Below are 16,643 nucleotides of genomic sequence, written 5' to 3' on the forward strand. Positions count from 1 at the left end.
AATGGAGTCACACTCTTTTACATAATCTGTGAAAGTGCTGGTGGAGAGCTTGCATTTTCTGTGAAAAGTGCAGAACACAGGGACAGCCAATAAAGCACAGAGATTTGAGCTTTTATCTGTGATTTGTAAATCAGGTTCATTGAACTGGACACAAGCTTTGTTCCTCTCATACACAAACAAGAAACACAGCAGGATGGAAGTCAGGCATCTGCACTAGAACTGGGAGGGAGGAGCCCCTTCAACCAAGAAGATGGACATGTCTGTTCCTTACCAACAACATTGTCTTTTCCAGAATACATCTTTTTCTCAAAGCCTGGTATCATACAGGAAACTGGTTTCTTGATTCTAGTATTGGTTAATATTTTCATGTGCAATTTCTGGGAAAAGAGTGAAGAGAGTAAATCAATGATAAATAAAAGGGAACAAGGAATGTTGAAAGTATCTCCTGATAGCAGGTATCGTAAGGGGGCTGGTGGTAGCTGAAACACTTTAAAATGCTGCTTGTTTGTACACATATGCATAAACTTACAGGCTTAAACTCTGGGCAGTGCATGAGGCATGGAAACTAGCTTCTGAGCAATACTGGGGCCAATTATTACTTCTCATAAAAGTAAATTTCAGCTAGATCTGTCCTTCATATGCCTGACCCTAACAATAAGCCAGAGTCAAACACCATATATCCCATGAAAAAACTTAAGAGAAAAAAATTCTAAGCTTTTAATCTCTGCACAATTTTAGAATGGAAAGATCTGACTGGCTGTTCACAGACAACTGTTCTCACACAAGTTAGTGCCAGTCCTGGCTTAGAAAACTGATGGGGAACTTGGTCACAACTTACTATGGATTCTGCTTTTGTCTGAATGACTCAGACTCTCAAGACACACAAGACTTGTGTGCTTCACAAGGTGACAATATTGGACAGAATACATGCTCATGTGCATGGACTGAGAAGAAGACATCATCACACCAGAAGAACTCATTTGATCCTGTGAGCAATCCTTGCTTTCATTTAATGGTCTGCAAGTCACTGAGAGCTCCTCTACTTTCCTGAAGTGCCAAAACCCTTCATGGACATTATGGGCCCTCACCCTTTCTGCAGAGGCTGTACATGCCTGCGGACTTAGTCATATGTTACAGGACAGTCATCTGTTACAGGAGCACTAATAACTGAGGTACGGTGGGATCTCCTTTAACTATCATCCAACATAGTCTAGGAGTAAGCACCTAGAAGACAGCACAGTACCATGCCTTTGTGGGGAATCAAGGTCTGCATTTGTAAGGCAGAATTCTGTCAGTCTGAGAAGCCTAAGCAACTCAGACTCCATTTCGGGTTGTTTGCAGTGTGTTGTTACCATCTTCTCCTATTCTGAGGTCTTTTTACTTGCATATATTTCTTTAAACAGCATTCTGTCAGAAGGAGCGTTCTTGAGTTTCAGTTAGCAAACATCTTTTTCGGGCTATTGTGCCTGTTAGTAGACTAGCTTATTTTGCCATTTGCCTTAATAGTTAGCTATAAAGCCAACTTGTGAAGGCCTTCTTTTTATTAAAACTGCTTTGAGAAGAAGTAAGAAGAGACTCAATGAAACACAGAGTAAAGAAGTTTGTAAATAAAATAAGAGGCAACTAGTGATTGGTCAAAATATGGTGAGGTGCTCAGGTCTTATTGGCATATTCTTGCCACTCCCCCTTTGTAGGTATGGTAGCCTAAACTAAGTTTGTTAATTTTGACACTGTCTTGCTCTAATCAGATGGTTTGCACTATGCTTACTTATAAGTTTCACCTTTCCCCATAGTCCCCAAATGAGTGTGGCTACACTGAAGAACAAGGCACAGATTACTTGTAGCTATGAAAGTCAGGGCAGCCGAAGTTTGCTAAGAGTAAATTCTTGTAGGCATTCAGGATGGCATACTGGCAACCACTGGCTCAGGAAAAGTTTAGTGGAAGTGTAGACACTCACCTTAAACAGAATAAAGACATCAGCATCATTTTGGTACCATGGTGCTCCCATCCAAGTCTTTTTGCTGAGACTGGGCTGCTGGGGCAGACAAGGGTACGCCTCAAAGTCTTCCAAGTGATAAGGGTACCCTCGTTGTCCAGTTGTAAAGCTGTCATCAAAGACATTCTCATACAGCTGCAATGGAAAAACAGAGGCCTTCATAAGGAACTGACCAACAAGCATGTGTGTGGGTCAAATATTTGGACCGTAGCCCTCTATTATACTTTGTAAAGCTTTACAGTTGAGGAAGTTGGCTTTGGCCCAGCTTATACTAAAGGACATGAAGCCCAAGGACTGCATGTAGGCAAGTAGCTTTTAGTCTGCAGACTTTCACCTCTGACAGTTCAAGCCTTTTAACTCTAGGGTGCAAGGTTAGGATAAAAATGCATGATTCAGTTTGAGCACAAGGCATTGGCACATCTGACTTCCGTATTTAATGTTACTACTTTATATACCTGTTAGTAGATGATGCAAGTGCTCTGCACTAGAACAGCATTCCTATAAAATGGAACACCAGATCACACTGTGGATCCCATCTACAGGTACAGCAAGTCCTCCTGGATTTGGTGAGGCTTCTTTGTAACAGTCTGACCTGCTATAACTTAATTTACAACTTTGCATGAGGCATATACATGTGTACATTGGTGTACATTGTGGAATTATGTTAGGATTTTCAATTCTTGCAGTGTTTTTGTTCTAAGTCTTAAATTCATTCTTCTGAAACACACAGCTGCTTTGAGGTGAGTTTCTTCAACCCTTCTAGATTCCCAGAATGTACCTGGGTGCTGACAAAATCCTGACCGCTTTTCACCAGCCACTGGGTGTGCTGGGTGCTGTCCCCTAGCTACTGTTCTCTAAAGAACTGCTCAGGTGCTCAGCCTGATCTGTCATATGGTTGTAATTCAGCAACGTTTGGGGCAGAGGGGCAGGAGGACTCTACTGGGGCAAAATTCCATTTCAGATGTTTAGCCTCACTGCCTGGTGGAAGATGGAAGAGCAGAGAGACAGGTGGATGTGAGGAAAGCTGCTAAGCACTTGCCCTCCAAGCAGAAAGCACCAGCATCTCTTTGAAGCTGCTCTCCCCGCCTACCCCTCCGGTGCCGTGCAGCATCCACCACTCTTCAGGTAGAGGTCCACAGTGCAGGGCTGGTGCACAAGGAACGTGACTGCCACATTACTGCTCAGAAGAGGCCGAGGAGGGGGAACGGCAGGGCAGCCACCTAACACTGCAGCCATGTCCTGGGACGGACTATGGGCTTCCTCCTGCCAGTGCATGGAGACAGAAGGCAGGCAGATAGCAGGGGGTTGGTCACGGCAGGCTGCACTCACTGTGTCTGCTGTTAGGGTGTTGTTCTCCTTCAGAAGGACACTCTTGTCAACAGCTTGGATAGAGCACAAGGACCCCGGAGCAGCCTTGAGGTCCAGACTGACTTTTGAATCTGGGACTTCCTCCTTGGGTGAGAAGTCCAGTGCCACCTGCAAAACAAGACAGGGTCAGGGGGCTTAGCGTTGGAGAGTGGGACCCTGTGACTCTTAGACGTCTGGGCAGCAAATGGAAAGTCGGACAATAAGGTGGGGAAGGGGGCTGAGATGCTGAGACACTGAGACAGGCCCTCCTGGAAACCCATTGGGAAGGTTACAGGGGCTGCAGCGCATACAGCCCAGCCAGAATTCCCCTACCACCACACAGCCACCACCCGCTGATCCAGAGCTACCACAGGGAGCTAAACAGGCAGGCGTCTCTTCTGTGTTAGGGAGAACATGGGGACAGTGTGTTCCCAAGCAAGGGGAATGGGGAGAGAAAATAGAGTTCAAGAGGGCCTGGTTTACTCCTTGGGAAAGGCTTGCCAGTCAGTGTTGGGGAGGGCAGGACTAGGAATTCAGGGAAGAAGGAGGTTACCTCTTTTGTTTCCCAGCCAAAAATGCTGGGCATCTGGTTTGGCATATATCCAGCTTATACCACTGGCCCTGAGGACCAAGAATCACAGCAGGCCAGAGCACATCAATGATGCTTTCGCACTCCTTGTGTTTCTACTCACCTTGTGCCTAAAGCACTTTTCTACTTGAAAGTCTTCCACGTCAGCCACCACCTCTCCATCCAAGAAGACTGCATACAGTAGAAGCTTGATGTCAGGCAGGAAGTCATTGCCAATAGTCAGCGTCAATGAGAAGGAGCCCTGCAGATCTGCACAAGATAGCAGCAAGGAAGAGAGGGAAAGCATTCATTTGAATCAGCTCATTGGGGTAGGACACACAATAAGAATCAAAAGAGGGAATTTAATAATTTCTACCTGCAGATAAGAACATCCCACACAGACACTGTCACAGATTAACAATAAACCTAGGATACTGGCCACCTCTTTGGCTCAAGTTTGGCAAAAATATTCCTCTTCCCTACTGCACCTTAGATAAACAGGCAAGCTACTCAAATTTTGTATCTTCTCCAATGGTACAAGCTAGTAGCGAAGTCATAATGTTGGGTATTAGATCAATCAGACAAGGCAGGAGAAGGACAGTCACCTAGAAGGACACTGAACTGATATGAGATTGTGTTGGTCTAATGAGGTGGACCACCACTAAGAACTCAGTTCAATGGCTCCCACCTGTGAATAAGAACACTTGCAGAGATTGTCACAGGAGAGTGGTCACAGTTTTCTGGGGTGTGTTATGAGGCACTGAACTTCATGCATTTCTACTCACTCTCATGCTGGATAATTGGCACCTGCTTCTCTCCACTGAAAAGGATCTTGCCTTTTGCTATCACCTGAAGAGCAAAGAGAAGAGCCATTCAAGGGCCTGAATTCTGACAGCATGAGGAGAGTGGGAAAAGAGCAAGAGAAGAGAGAAGGACGTCTGACAGATGTTGTCACAGAAGCTCCTCTGGCAGAACATGACCTAAAGAGTTCTGCAGCAGAGATGGCAATAGCATGGCTGGGAAGGGACTCGGATGCTGTTGGTTAGGCAATGAGAAGACATGGCCGCTTGCAAAGCCAGATATACATCTGCAGCTAAGAGCAGCTGCTCTTAAGCCCCAGTGAACTCTGATCTTCACATTACTAGGATACCTTACTTTTTGACCATACAAACGAGCCCAGTGCAGTAACCAAGATACCCATAACCTCTCAGCTAGGCTGTAGTCACATTCTTGCTTTGGACTCACTTTCTTGAAAGTGGACTTCATCAAAAAATTATTACATACTTCTGGAATACATCAAGGCCCTGTGCAATCTGAAGCTTTTTCCTCTAAATATACAGGCCCGGGGATGTCAGCTGCCCCAGAGATTGCCTCTTAGTTCACAGACAGATTGCCCCAGACACAGATGGAAGTCTGGGGCATACTTGCTGGGCAGAAACCAGGCTAGCCCTCCATTACCACCCATGTGAACATAATAAAAAGTAGGGTGAATGGCAGGCATCTATCACCCAAGCTTAGGTCCAGGCACTCTGAACAAAGCAAAGCAGCTGGGGGCTAGGAGCAGGTCCAGGAACTGGAAAACAGGAGGAGGTTTGGGCAGAACAGAACTTACAAACTGACTAATACTGGCCTGGGAGTAGCTTACACTTTCCTGTGAGTATCTATGTGCTGTGTGAAAAGGGTAGAATGCCAGGAAGCATAATCTTGCCCTGAGACTCAGCTGTCTGCTGCGCTTACCAAGTAGTAGAAATCAATGTGATCTGCTTCAGAGCTGAGTTTATTCCGGTCAAGGATATAATCCACTTGTACTTCCTGCTGTTGATCACAGGGCATCTCATCATCCCTGGCCTTGATCTCAAGGAAGCTGTTGCTCTCAGAGTAGAAAGGTTTCAGCCAGTGGAAGCTATCCTCAACTTTTGTGTAACTTTCTGAAGAATCTTGCTCATCGTCATTTCCAAGGTTGTAGGTACCCTTCAGAGCACAAAAACATGAGTTGGTAATCAGTATCAAGTGATACAAGGGAGCTTGTATACCTGCTGAAAACACTAAGTTATTACCTGAGCACACATCTGTATGCTTAAAATACTCTTTTGTTTAAATGTCATTTTAAAGTTTCTTATGAGACTTTCTCTTATGAAGTTTTAGCAAAAATCTAAGTCTAGGAGATTTGCCCACAATCTCATTTTTCCTCCTTTATCTTTCCATGGGGACACACCCCACACCAGACTTTAGCCCCAGCACAGCACTGCTGTTTTCATTTTATGTTTCTGGTCAGATGCCCTGAAGCACAACAGGCACCAAAACAGCTTTTGTACAGTGAAGCTCTACTTCTCTGCAGATAATTTAGGGCTCTGTGGACAATAGCTGTGGGCCTAGGAACAAGGACCCTGTCCCCCAGCTCCCTGAGGACAGAAACCTACCTCCTAGATTTCAGAACCTCTGATCACCAAATCCTGCCCAACAAAATTAGGGAACCTCACCCTAGATAGACTGGGATCTCGGGGAAAAACATCTGGAACAACAGTTCCAGTCTCTGAGAAATGGATGGCAATAGGAGATTTTACTGCTTGGGCATGAATCCCACATCGGCTGCAGGAATGCAGGGAATGGGAAGATGGGTGTACTGCCAGGCTGGTAACAATGAGCTCCAGGTGTAGGATAAGAAGTTGTGAGGGGAAGAAACCAAGTACTTCAAGGTCTGGTGTTGAAAGGGAGGTCAAGAGCATCTACCTGCCCAGCTGAGCCTGGACAAGCTATAGGGCCAGAGCAGCCACAAGAAGTGGAGTTCAACAGAGACGGGTGTCAACTGCCAGTTCTGCTGAGCCACCTCCAACATGTCCCAGTGTGGAGAAAGGGGAGATTTCCTCCGAGGAAGTATTCAGATTAACAGATGTTTTCAGTGGAGTCAAAGGAAGATGAGGGGGATATAAAAGATTAGGATCGTGCTCCAGCTCAGGACAGCAGAGCACCTTTGGTGACCATTTGGCTGAACTGTTGCAGCACAGCCTCCGGCTTCCCTGAGGAGATGGCACTGGAGAGAAATTAAAGATGCTTCTACAGATATAGTCAAATGAGATCAGGAACCAGAGGGCTGTGCTCCAAAACCTCAAATTTCTTCCACTTTCTAGCCCTTTCCTCAGCCTACCTTCCTCTTTATCCTCCTTTTTCTGTGGCTGATGCTCACCTTCAGAGAAACCAGTGTGCTGTTCCAGCTGGTGGTATCCAGTGAGAAGTGAGCTTCCCCGTTCTCATCTGTGAGGAACGATAGATGTGTCTCCTCATCATTGATGTCAACTCTTAGGTAGACCGTTTCATTTCTGAGGGGAGAATTGTCACTGTGGCAGAACATCTGCAGAGAAGGGGAGGAAGATAAAACCCCATAGTGTCACACTCCAAGGCATGGCCAGTGGTTAATATTGTTTCTATCACTGGGCTTCCTCAGCCCTTCCAGCTTTTAGACAGTTGGAAGGATCCAAATAAAAGTGCAATAAATACACAAAACCAACAATGTCTAGCTTTGAGGATTAGAAATAAACGGTAGTGCAGCCAAATGAGACCCCTGTTTGGGGGGAAAAAAGGTAGTTTCCTCAGATCCTGGGCTTTTTCTTGGACAATGCTGCAGGATCTTTGATGATCAGAAACTGTCTTGTTTCCGGCAACTTAACTTTTGCTGTTCTTTGCCTTCCTTCACGCTGGGGTTAGTACTGGCCCGGGTGAAAGTGTTTCTAGCCCCAATGGGAGAGCAGTCCTAGCATCACCCAGGGGACTTGAGTTAGAAATGACTGCCAGTGAACTGATATGCAAGGCTTTAGTGATTTCTGCCAAGTTACCATGAGCATTTGTCCGAAAGGAATGTTATTTCCCTGCCAATGCCACCCCCATCCCATATGCCTTTTATTGCACAGACCAGTTTCAGGAGCTACTCCTGGTGAAGCCTCCAGAGACTGCAGCTGGCCCCAGAATTCCTGTCCAGGGAATATACTAGGTTAGGATGGGGAGAAGAAATTGCTTCTACAGGAGGTTTTGCTCATAGTTGCTGGGTACCAGCACTTAGTTTCCTGGAGATTGTTACTTTCTACCAACAGAAGATTAGATCTATGATGTATTCTCAGCAGAGAAGGGATCTCTGGGTGTTACCTTTCCTGTGTATGGTAGTCCACGTTTGTAGAATGAATGGAGGTTGATAAATTCTATAGACTTCATTCTTGTTGCAATAGGAAGTTTAACTATTTCTATAGTCTTTGCTCCTGTGTGGAGAGATGAGAAATCTATTAAACCCTAGCAGTGCTCTTAGGGAAGCAGAAGACAAGAAGATGCTTCAACACTACCTACAACATCTATAACCTCTAAATTTAGGAGACAAAATACATTCTTCCAGGATATGATTCTGTCAACCTTTCTGGGCCCTCTGCTTCATGACATGATGCATTGTACCCTATAAGTACTTTTTTTCTCTTTATTGAAGATAAGGAGAAAGTAGAGGACTGTTTAGTTATAGACAGCTACACTGCAGATACCTAAAAGTGGCCTGAAGGACCCCACCCACAGTGTGACAGTTCAAACAACGGACACTTGCAGTTGCCAGAGCTAGGTGCACATTAACACTGATACTGAAAACCTACCTCCTTATAGTCAATAATGTGTCAGGCTAAAAGGGAGCAGAATGGCATTCCTCACAACAGGAGTGTGCATAAGCAGCCTTGCCTCAGGCTTAGGAAAAGAGAGGACAAGAGACTGTGGGTAGGGGCTACCTGTCAGGATGGCGCACTACAATTAGCAAGGACTGCAAGGACTTATTGCAGACTTTTCCATGGCTAGCCAGAGCTTTGCATCTGGCTGAGGAACACCTTGGTGTCCAGGCAATCACTAAAATGTTATATACATGCTAGTGGAGATGAGGGTTGGAGAAGATTAGGAAATCTGGTAATGATAGATGGAAGAGGTACTAGAATAGAGACTATCATCATGCCAGAGGACTTGGGAACCCACAAGTTACTTTTTCAAAAGGAATTCAACTGTCACAGAAAGGCCAAAACCAAAGGAGTTGCCTGCAAGGAAAAGAACGCTTCACATATTTTCCAGTACCTGTTCCATCTTCCACCATTTCTCCTACCACAATTATGCAGCTGTCAGTTTTCTTTAATTCCAGAGTCTCTGTCTTCACTGTAAAAGTAGTGCAGCCATTCTTGTTTGCCTGCAGAAAGAGAGATATGAACAGAGAGGAAGAGCATGGAGGAAGATGAACTGTTACATAGATGCTGGGCAATCCTAAAGAAGTATTTCCAAATACTTGTGGAACAGATGGAAGCTCAAAAACCTATAACTGCCAAAACCCATCAGGGATACCATAGCCAGAGAAGAAAATCAACATGCTTGGATTAAATAGTCACCAAAAAAGTGGCAGAAAAAAGTGCTTCAGGCAAATCACACAAGGGTCAATTATGTCACAAACTCAGGAGGCTGGATTAAGCCAAGATCCTGCAGCTGAAAGAGAATGAGTGTCTTTACCTGAGCTAAAGGTAACCTCCTCCCTGAAACTGTATGGCCCTGATGAATAAATCCTGACAGTGTGGCTTTCCAGTCATGACCATCTCTGTGACGTGGCCGTGTTAAACAAGGGCATCCAGCCAGTCCCAGATTGCAAGAGCTTTGCCAAGCATTAAGGCAGAGACTGGGTACAACCAGTCTGCCAGAGAGGGGAGGGGGACAAAGTGTTTCTAGTCATGCCTGTTAAGTTCTCCACAGAACCTTGCAGGGCCTCTTACATGCCATCTGAGAGGGAGCTGGCATTCAGTTGGTGTTTTGCACAGCTAAGGCTGTACAGCATTCCAGCTGGAGATATTTTGCTACTGGGTGCATTTTAAAAGATGCAGAGATCCAGCTGGATTTTTATATTTTGGCTTGTTGCTGGCTGGTCTGACATTTAGAAATATTTTCTTGTGATTTTCAGGCTGAAAGAGCTGCCTCTGAAAGCCATGGGAAAAACCAAGTGTGGAGCTTAACCACAAATGTATAATGAACACAAATGTGCAGAAAGTGTAACTAGCACTGGACTTAATCTCAGACAGGACACTAGCAAGCTAAAGATGATCCATTAAGTGCACGGATACAGCAAGAAACAGGGTATTAAGCCACAGACCATCTGGTGTTCTGATAGCCTGTTTATCGGTGGGAGCTGTCACAGGACTGAATAGACCAGTGATCTGATTGCATACAATATGATACAGACCCTTGGGAAAGGCCCCAGGCATCATTACTTACACAGAGCTTACACCTTCTCCTGAAACACTGAGTCAGATATGGGCAGCTAGAGCAGTAATTCAAGCGACAGGGTCACAGGAAGAGGAATCAATGGTCTGATCGGGTCTAGCAATTGGGAAGACACCAGACTAAACATGTTGGTGCACATCAGAGGTGCACTGAGGCAGGTTAAGGGGACAGACATACATTTCCAGCAGGTTATATGTTCCACTCTCCTATTTGTTCACCTACCCAGCTGTTTTGCTTCTTCATCCCAGTAGAATTTGAGAAATTGTCTTCCAAGAACTGGGATAATGTGATAAAAGTAATACCTATTTTCCCTTGAACGGGCTTCCCATAGGTATACCTGTGTCAAAGGAGAGAAACATTCACCTGAAGACTGGCCGCTTCAGCAGAAATTCTGATCCAGGCCACCCCCCACCCTCACTGGGGGGAAGTGGAGCCTGGGAGAGCTTTGTACCTTGTTTGATCAGGAACTTCAACTCGTCCCTTAAGATCAGTTTACATCCCTCTCCACCCAGTATACCCAGCATCCTTAGTGTCCTTCAGCCTCACAGTAAATGACCAGGTGCAAGAAGGAGCCCGTTCCATAGAGTGATCTGGCTCCCGCAACCACAGGGTAATGCAAGAACATCATACTGGCAGGCCATTTCTTGGCTATGGGCAATCTGGAGGTGATTGTGGAGTCAAAGGCCAGAGATCACAACGGTATCATGTACTCACTTGCCACAGACCTTCAGCTGAAATTCCTCATCTGCTGTAGCAATAAATGGAGGGTGCTCAATCTCTATTTCAAATTTTTTCAGTACTGCATAGAAGAGAGGAAGATAAGGGTGGAGGAAGAAAAGCAATACTGAGTATGGACACGGACTGTAAGTTCTCTAATAGCTGCAGTCTAGATGGGGGGAAAGACAGTAATGTCCCCAGTCATTCATCACCATGCTGCAACAGGGGTTACTCCCTTCAGCCACATCACCCTCTATTTGCTGCTACAATTGCACATGGGACTGCTTTCTACTCCAGCTCCGTCAAGCATAAACATTTTAAATGGCACAGGGTTTTGTCCTTACCTACATCACTGTAACTGAATGGGACTAAGACATGATGTGGCTTCCTATTATAGCAGCTGACTGGAGTGGATAGTAAGCCTAGCTTAGAAAAGGGTGACAATGAGCAGCAGAAAGCGCTCATCACAGGGTCCAGCCACAGCTAGAACAAGATGTCAGACCACAGCCTCTCCTTTGTACCCTGCGCAGCTGCAGAACCTCCAGCCCAGCATGAGATGTGTGCACAGACCCATCTGTCCCTGTCCCCAGTCTGCTGTTCTCCCACAGCAAAAGGTCTAACAAACATGGCTGCATCGCCCTGCTTTCTTCTCCAGCTACCCACACTGCTTTTCCCTCACATCTCTTGTCCAAGTCTCACCAAATTTATCAACACTGAAGGTTTTTTGAGCCATGTCTTGTTGCACTGAGATGGTATACTTCCCAAGGGGTGCTTCAGAGGCCAGGGGGAAAGATAGATCCACAATGCCATGTCTTGACTTTACATTCAACCACTCAGCAATATGGTTATATTCAGGATCCTATTTGGGAAAGGACGTGCAGAGGCACCAAGTCACACTGGGAGCATGGATACCTGGCAGGTCCAGCCATACTCGGGTACAAGAAAGCACTGCGAGGGCTTACCCTTGCCCCAGTAGAGAGGATGCCAGATCACCAGGTGAGATTCCTTCTCATCCCTCCAGTATCCTTTTACTGAACTTTTGAATTGCAAAGGCTCTCAAGAACAGTAAAGCTACTGGGAAGTGGTAACACCATAACACTGTGCGAAGGAGAAGCAGCTGTGCTGCATCTAGTGAGTGCTTAGCCTTGTGCTTTGTGCTCTGTGCAGACAAGGTGTTGGGCAAAGGTTCGTTACTGCGCTGCCTCTAGTTCAGCTATGTGCATCACAGAGGTGCTGGTTTGAATGAAGAACCCAGGCTGACTAGGTAGAAAAGACTTGAGCTGAACCTGAACCATAACCATAACCTTATGATGTTATGTTTGTGGAACAACTCTGTCCAGGAGTGAAAGGACACAGTAGAAGAGACACCCTTTGGTCAGTTCTTTGTCACTTACCTGCAGCCATATCTGGGAATACTGTAAAAACAAGAGAAACACAAGCTCAGTTTTGTACAGAGCAAAACAGCATCCATGTGAACCAGTACTAATAACACTGCCTGATGTGGGCCCCTGACCAGAAAGTTCTACCCCATCCAGACTCCACACTAGGTCTCCTCTTCCCTCTGTGCTAGCTTACACTGCAGTCTTTCTCCAAGGGACCAGTGGATGAGTGGTTTCCCTTCAAAGATCATTTGTTCTTATGGTTTAACAGGCATGAAGGGAGATGTCTTTTTCATGAGCCTCTCAATGTGTCTTATGCTGAGGCTCCTACTTCTAGAAAAGCACAAGGTGACACTCACCTCATTTTTAATGACCTTAAGGTCCTCATCGAGATTCACAATTCGAAATTTCACTGGGGATAGAAAGAAAAGGATAGTAAAGCATTCTGACTGCAACATGTCCTTGCACAAATCTGCTTCTCCTTTTCTGTGCTCCAGTATTCATGTCTCTCTGTTTACCTCAGGGGTATTCAGGTCTTTCCCCAAACAGCCCTCCCCAGCACCTCCCACCCCAGAGGACTTTGTCTGGGAGGTTGATATGCAGCTGCAGGCTGTGGAAACTCACTGCCTTTACATGGGAAGATTACAGTGATGTGTTAAACAGTGGGGTTGGTCTGTCTGCAGTCCGTTCATATTGTAAAGACTGTGGAATAACTCTCTGTTTCTACAGCTCGGAACTGTCACTCTAGGCTTTACTGAAATATTAAGAACAGTCTTCAAAAAGCCAAGAGATTTTTCAGTGTCCTGAAGAGTCCTGGCGTTCCTTTTAGGTCTCACTAGAGATACTTCACCAAAACAACACCCAGAAGCAGCAGGCTGGGCATTTAGTGCAGCACAGCTCGGAGGGGAACACCCTGACTCATGCTGTTCCTGGAAACATCTGATAATAGAAGTCTGCTATCTTCCACCCCCAACAAGCGTAGCTTGCTGCACTTGGTGAAATCTTCCCCCTGGATGTGGCTGCTACCTTGACCCTTCCCTCCCCATTTCCATATGCCACCTTCTTGCCTTACCTGTTTCGCCAGGTTTGTATAAGCCCTTGTCTGTCTCTACCAGTATTACATTCTTCTGGGGCTTCACCAGAACCTTCTTGCGACCCTCAAAGAGCACATTGTCCCCACTGTGGATCAGGACATGCAGAAAAACCACCACCTCTGGCTGTCAGGTTAAAAAAAACCAAACTGCCTGAGACTACAAGTAGCTTGAGTCAACTGTCGTACCAAAATCTCCAACTTCCCTCTCCTCCCTTCCCCTCCTTTGATTTATCTCTCTCCTTGCCCTAGTCATAGTCTTCTCTGTGCTCCCCAGCTTCCTCATTCTCTTTTCTCTGCCTTTCTCCTTGTCATGTTTGCCTCTTTCCACTTTTCTTTCTCCCCTTTACTATCTTTCCCACCCTGCATCTCCAACATTAACATGGGTCAGACACAGGAGAGGCTGAAGCCCTCTAGTTTGTAAGAGGAGAGGCAGCCAAGAGAGGTGTCTTACGTGTGACGTGGAATCATCTCTTTTTCTGGGAATGAACTCTGGCACCTAGGTTGATTGATAGAAGGAAATGGAAAACAAATTTGTCAGAGACTTTGCATCTTATCCTAGATGTAATACATCATTTTACTGTTAAAAAATCCCCAAACTTCAGAGTCCAAATTCCACTGTATGACTCTGTCTCTAACCTGCTTGTCATTATAGGGGGAAGAAGCAGTCACTGCCTGTCTTTTTTTCATGAACCTAAGAGTGAACCAACCAACATGTTATTCTCCCTCTTCACATAAATGTGATTTTTATGAAACCAAGAAAAACTATAGGGAAGTCAGATCTGGAGCTGACCAAGACACTAATGGGAGACGAGATACTGATCAGGCAAAACCAGGACATCTCAGTATCAGAAGGACTCAGCTCACCAGGAGAAAGGTTCTTCTTGCTAACAGCAGACTTCCTTGGTTTTCCAAAGCCAGGACTTGCTCTCTCCTGAGGGCTGGCACCAAACACTTAGTTAATCATTGTCTTGTTGATGCAAGAACCAGAAGTGACTACAGCCCTTCCTTGAGTTCTGCTGAATCTGCAGGACGATCAGGGCATAGGCACAGCGACTTTGCACGGTGCTGAGGAAGACAGGGGCAGTTTGTAGAGCCTCAGCACCAGACACATCTCCACGGCTCTCCAGAAAAGCAACTGAAGGTCCTGTACTCATGCCCCAGCCTCAGTGTGTCTAGTTAAGCTAAGTAGAGCAGCAAAGTTGCAATGACAGGAACTTAAGCCACCCAAGAAATATGCAGACTGCCTAAGTGAAATTCAGTTCATTGTGGGTTCAGCGCCATCACCACCCACCACAGGTAAATTAAAGCAAGCTCAATGTCCATGCAAGCTGCAACTACACCTTGCAATATAGATGCAGCTTTAGAGCAGGATGGTCCTCTTGGAGCTGGAGGGGCAGGCTTCTGAGGAAGCGAGGATGAAAAGAATGTATTCCCAATGCATTGACTTGCACTATGATATAGAAGCATTTTTAGGGACTAAACACTGAGTAAACTGAAAGTCAGTGTTTTCCAACAGGCTTTAAGTAGGATGAAATGGACTGATACAGGTCAAAAGAACAGGGTTTTATCTACACAAGAAAGATTCCCTACTTTGCTAGGCTCCAGGACACTGCTGTATTTTGCCTGGCACTGGTAGGGAAATACACTTGACCTGCTTGCAACCCATGGCAAGGCAAAGGACAGTGTACGCAGAGAAGTGCTGGGCTCCTGTCTGAAGTGAAGGTGAGAGCATCCACTGCCAAATCAGCAGCCACAGCTACACTCACCTGGAAGGTGATGCACTGAAAAGTGCCTGGCTTCTCCACATCTTGTTCCACCAGTGTGTGATTCTGGGTTGCCTGCAAGGTGACGGCCAGGTGGACGGCCTCAGTCAGGGAGCTGAGGTGAATGTAGAGCTTCTCCTCTTGGGAATGGTGAATGACAGCAGGGAACACCACCATATAGTGACTAGAAGAGAGCAGGAGATGTTCAAAAACAATTCAGAGGCTGAGGTGGACAAGCCAGAATCCATCTCTGCTGCTTTCATGAAGAGGTAGACCAGGGGTCAGAAATGTCTAGAGGCCTGCAGTGAAGGAGCTATGGCGCAGCTCCCTTTCCATACCAGAAAGAAACAACATGCCCAGTTTGGAACTAGAGACCTCCTGATATCTGTCTGTCACCACCTTGTCACCAGCCAGGACACAGCTGCCCAGTGTACAATACTCCAATTGCAAGTACACAGAGCAAGGCTGTGTCAGGAATGAAGCTGAAGACTCAGTGACTGAGGCACCACCATTCAGCTCTGTGATGCTAAACACTGCAGCACCTCAGTACCACCCTTCAATGACAGTCCCTTCCACCAAGCCCCCCCGAAATCAAAAGGAGATAATCTCACGGTTCCAGGCTTGCTGCAGCTGCAACTGGGAATAGGGTCAGGGCTAAAAGGAGCACTGGTGCTCCCATTGCTTGGGCTGGGACAGACAGCTGACAAGATCCACACAGGAGGAGAGAACTGCCTCTACTGATGGGCTGGAGCAATCCTAAATACCCACCTCAGATGCTCCTAAGTCCAAAGAGTGGGGGAGTTGGTATATGGAGATAGTACCTCTTCCAGGCTAATGACGTTAGCTAATATTTACTTGCTTCCACCAACACCAGATTAAAGGCTGCACAGCACAGTTCTCCACCCATGTCTACATTCAGATGGTATTCCAGGCCATTGGGTGCCAAAGCACTGTGGGGAGATGTGGGGTGGGTGACCTCTAACCTAGGCTGAAGGGGACTTAGGAGAAAAACCTCATCTCAGCTGTGGCTGGTCTGCATCCTGGCTGTAGCACCCGATGAGAGCCAAAGCTGCACGTCAGCTACTGTCCTCAGCTTGTAAAAAGCATCCTCAGTACTCTCTCTGTGCATTATTAGTGATCTTCCCCTCATCCAGTATTTAATCAGAGCTTGGAGTAAAAACCTTTCAATTCACCTCCATTCCCTGCATCACTACCTCTGTCCACCCATCCATCCCAGCCTTGTCTGATCCTCCTGGGTACAGACCTTTTCCAGAGCTGCTCCTGCCACCCACTGCCAGCTCCTCTTGTAGCTCCATTGTAAGGCTTTTCCAAATAAAGCAAGATGCTTTAAATCCCCACATATTTTAGCAGATCTCTACTTTACGTGCCACACCCCACACCCCACACCCCCCCCCGCCAGATGTCTGGTCTTCTGCCACCTTCTTCCAGCCATAAGGTAGTTCTACACTGCCACCACCATCCATCTCCTCCTGACTCTTCTCGGGCACT

General features: G+C 46.2%; 1 protein-coding gene across 1 annotated transcript in view; it reads right to left on the reverse strand.

Annotated features, from left to right (window-relative positions):
* Window positions 1–15,813, reverse strand: part of LOC104836731 (alpha-2-macroglobulin-like protein 1) — a 39,230-nt gene extending 23,417 nt beyond the window's left edge. The window contains exons 1-18 of the mRNA XM_010575453.1: window positions 15,746–15,813; window positions 15,138–15,318; window positions 13,823–13,867; window positions 13,351–13,495; window positions 12,638–12,690; window positions 12,294–12,314; window positions 11,599–11,758; window positions 10,897–10,981; window positions 10,405–10,519; window positions 8,998–9,106; window positions 8,050–8,159; window positions 7,097–7,261; window positions 5,650–5,883; window positions 4,698–4,761; window positions 4,037–4,182; window positions 3,327–3,473; window positions 1,959–2,132; window positions 272–377 (exon numbers count right to left, since the gene is read on the reverse strand). Of these exons, the coding sequence (XP_010573755.1) occupies window positions 272–377; window positions 1,959–2,132; window positions 3,327–3,473; window positions 4,037–4,182; window positions 4,698–4,761; window positions 5,650–5,883; window positions 7,097–7,261; window positions 8,050–8,159; window positions 8,998–9,106; window positions 10,405–10,519; window positions 10,897–10,981; window positions 11,599–11,758; window positions 12,294–12,314; window positions 12,638–12,690; window positions 13,351–13,495; window positions 13,823–13,867; window positions 15,138–15,318; window positions 15,746–15,813 (2,128 nt within the window). The remainder of the gene's footprint in view (window positions 1–271; window positions 378–1,958; window positions 2,133–3,326; window positions 3,474–4,036; window positions 4,183–4,697; window positions 4,762–5,649; window positions 5,884–7,096; window positions 7,262–8,049; window positions 8,160–8,997; window positions 9,107–10,404; window positions 10,520–10,896; window positions 10,982–11,598; window positions 11,759–12,293; window positions 12,315–12,637; window positions 12,691–13,350; window positions 13,496–13,822; window positions 13,868–15,137; window positions 15,319–15,745) is intronic.
* Between the last annotated feature and the right edge of the window lie 830 nt (window positions 15,814–16,643).

The sequence above is a fragment of the Haliaeetus leucocephalus genome, unplaced genomic scaffold, assembly GCF_000737465.1.
Source record: "Haliaeetus leucocephalus isolate CR32 unplaced genomic scaffold, Haliaeetus_leucocephalus-4.0 Scaffold473, whole genome shotgun sequence".
Classification (NCBI taxonomy): domain Eukaryota; kingdom Metazoa; phylum Chordata; class Aves; order Accipitriformes; family Accipitridae; genus Haliaeetus; species Haliaeetus leucocephalus.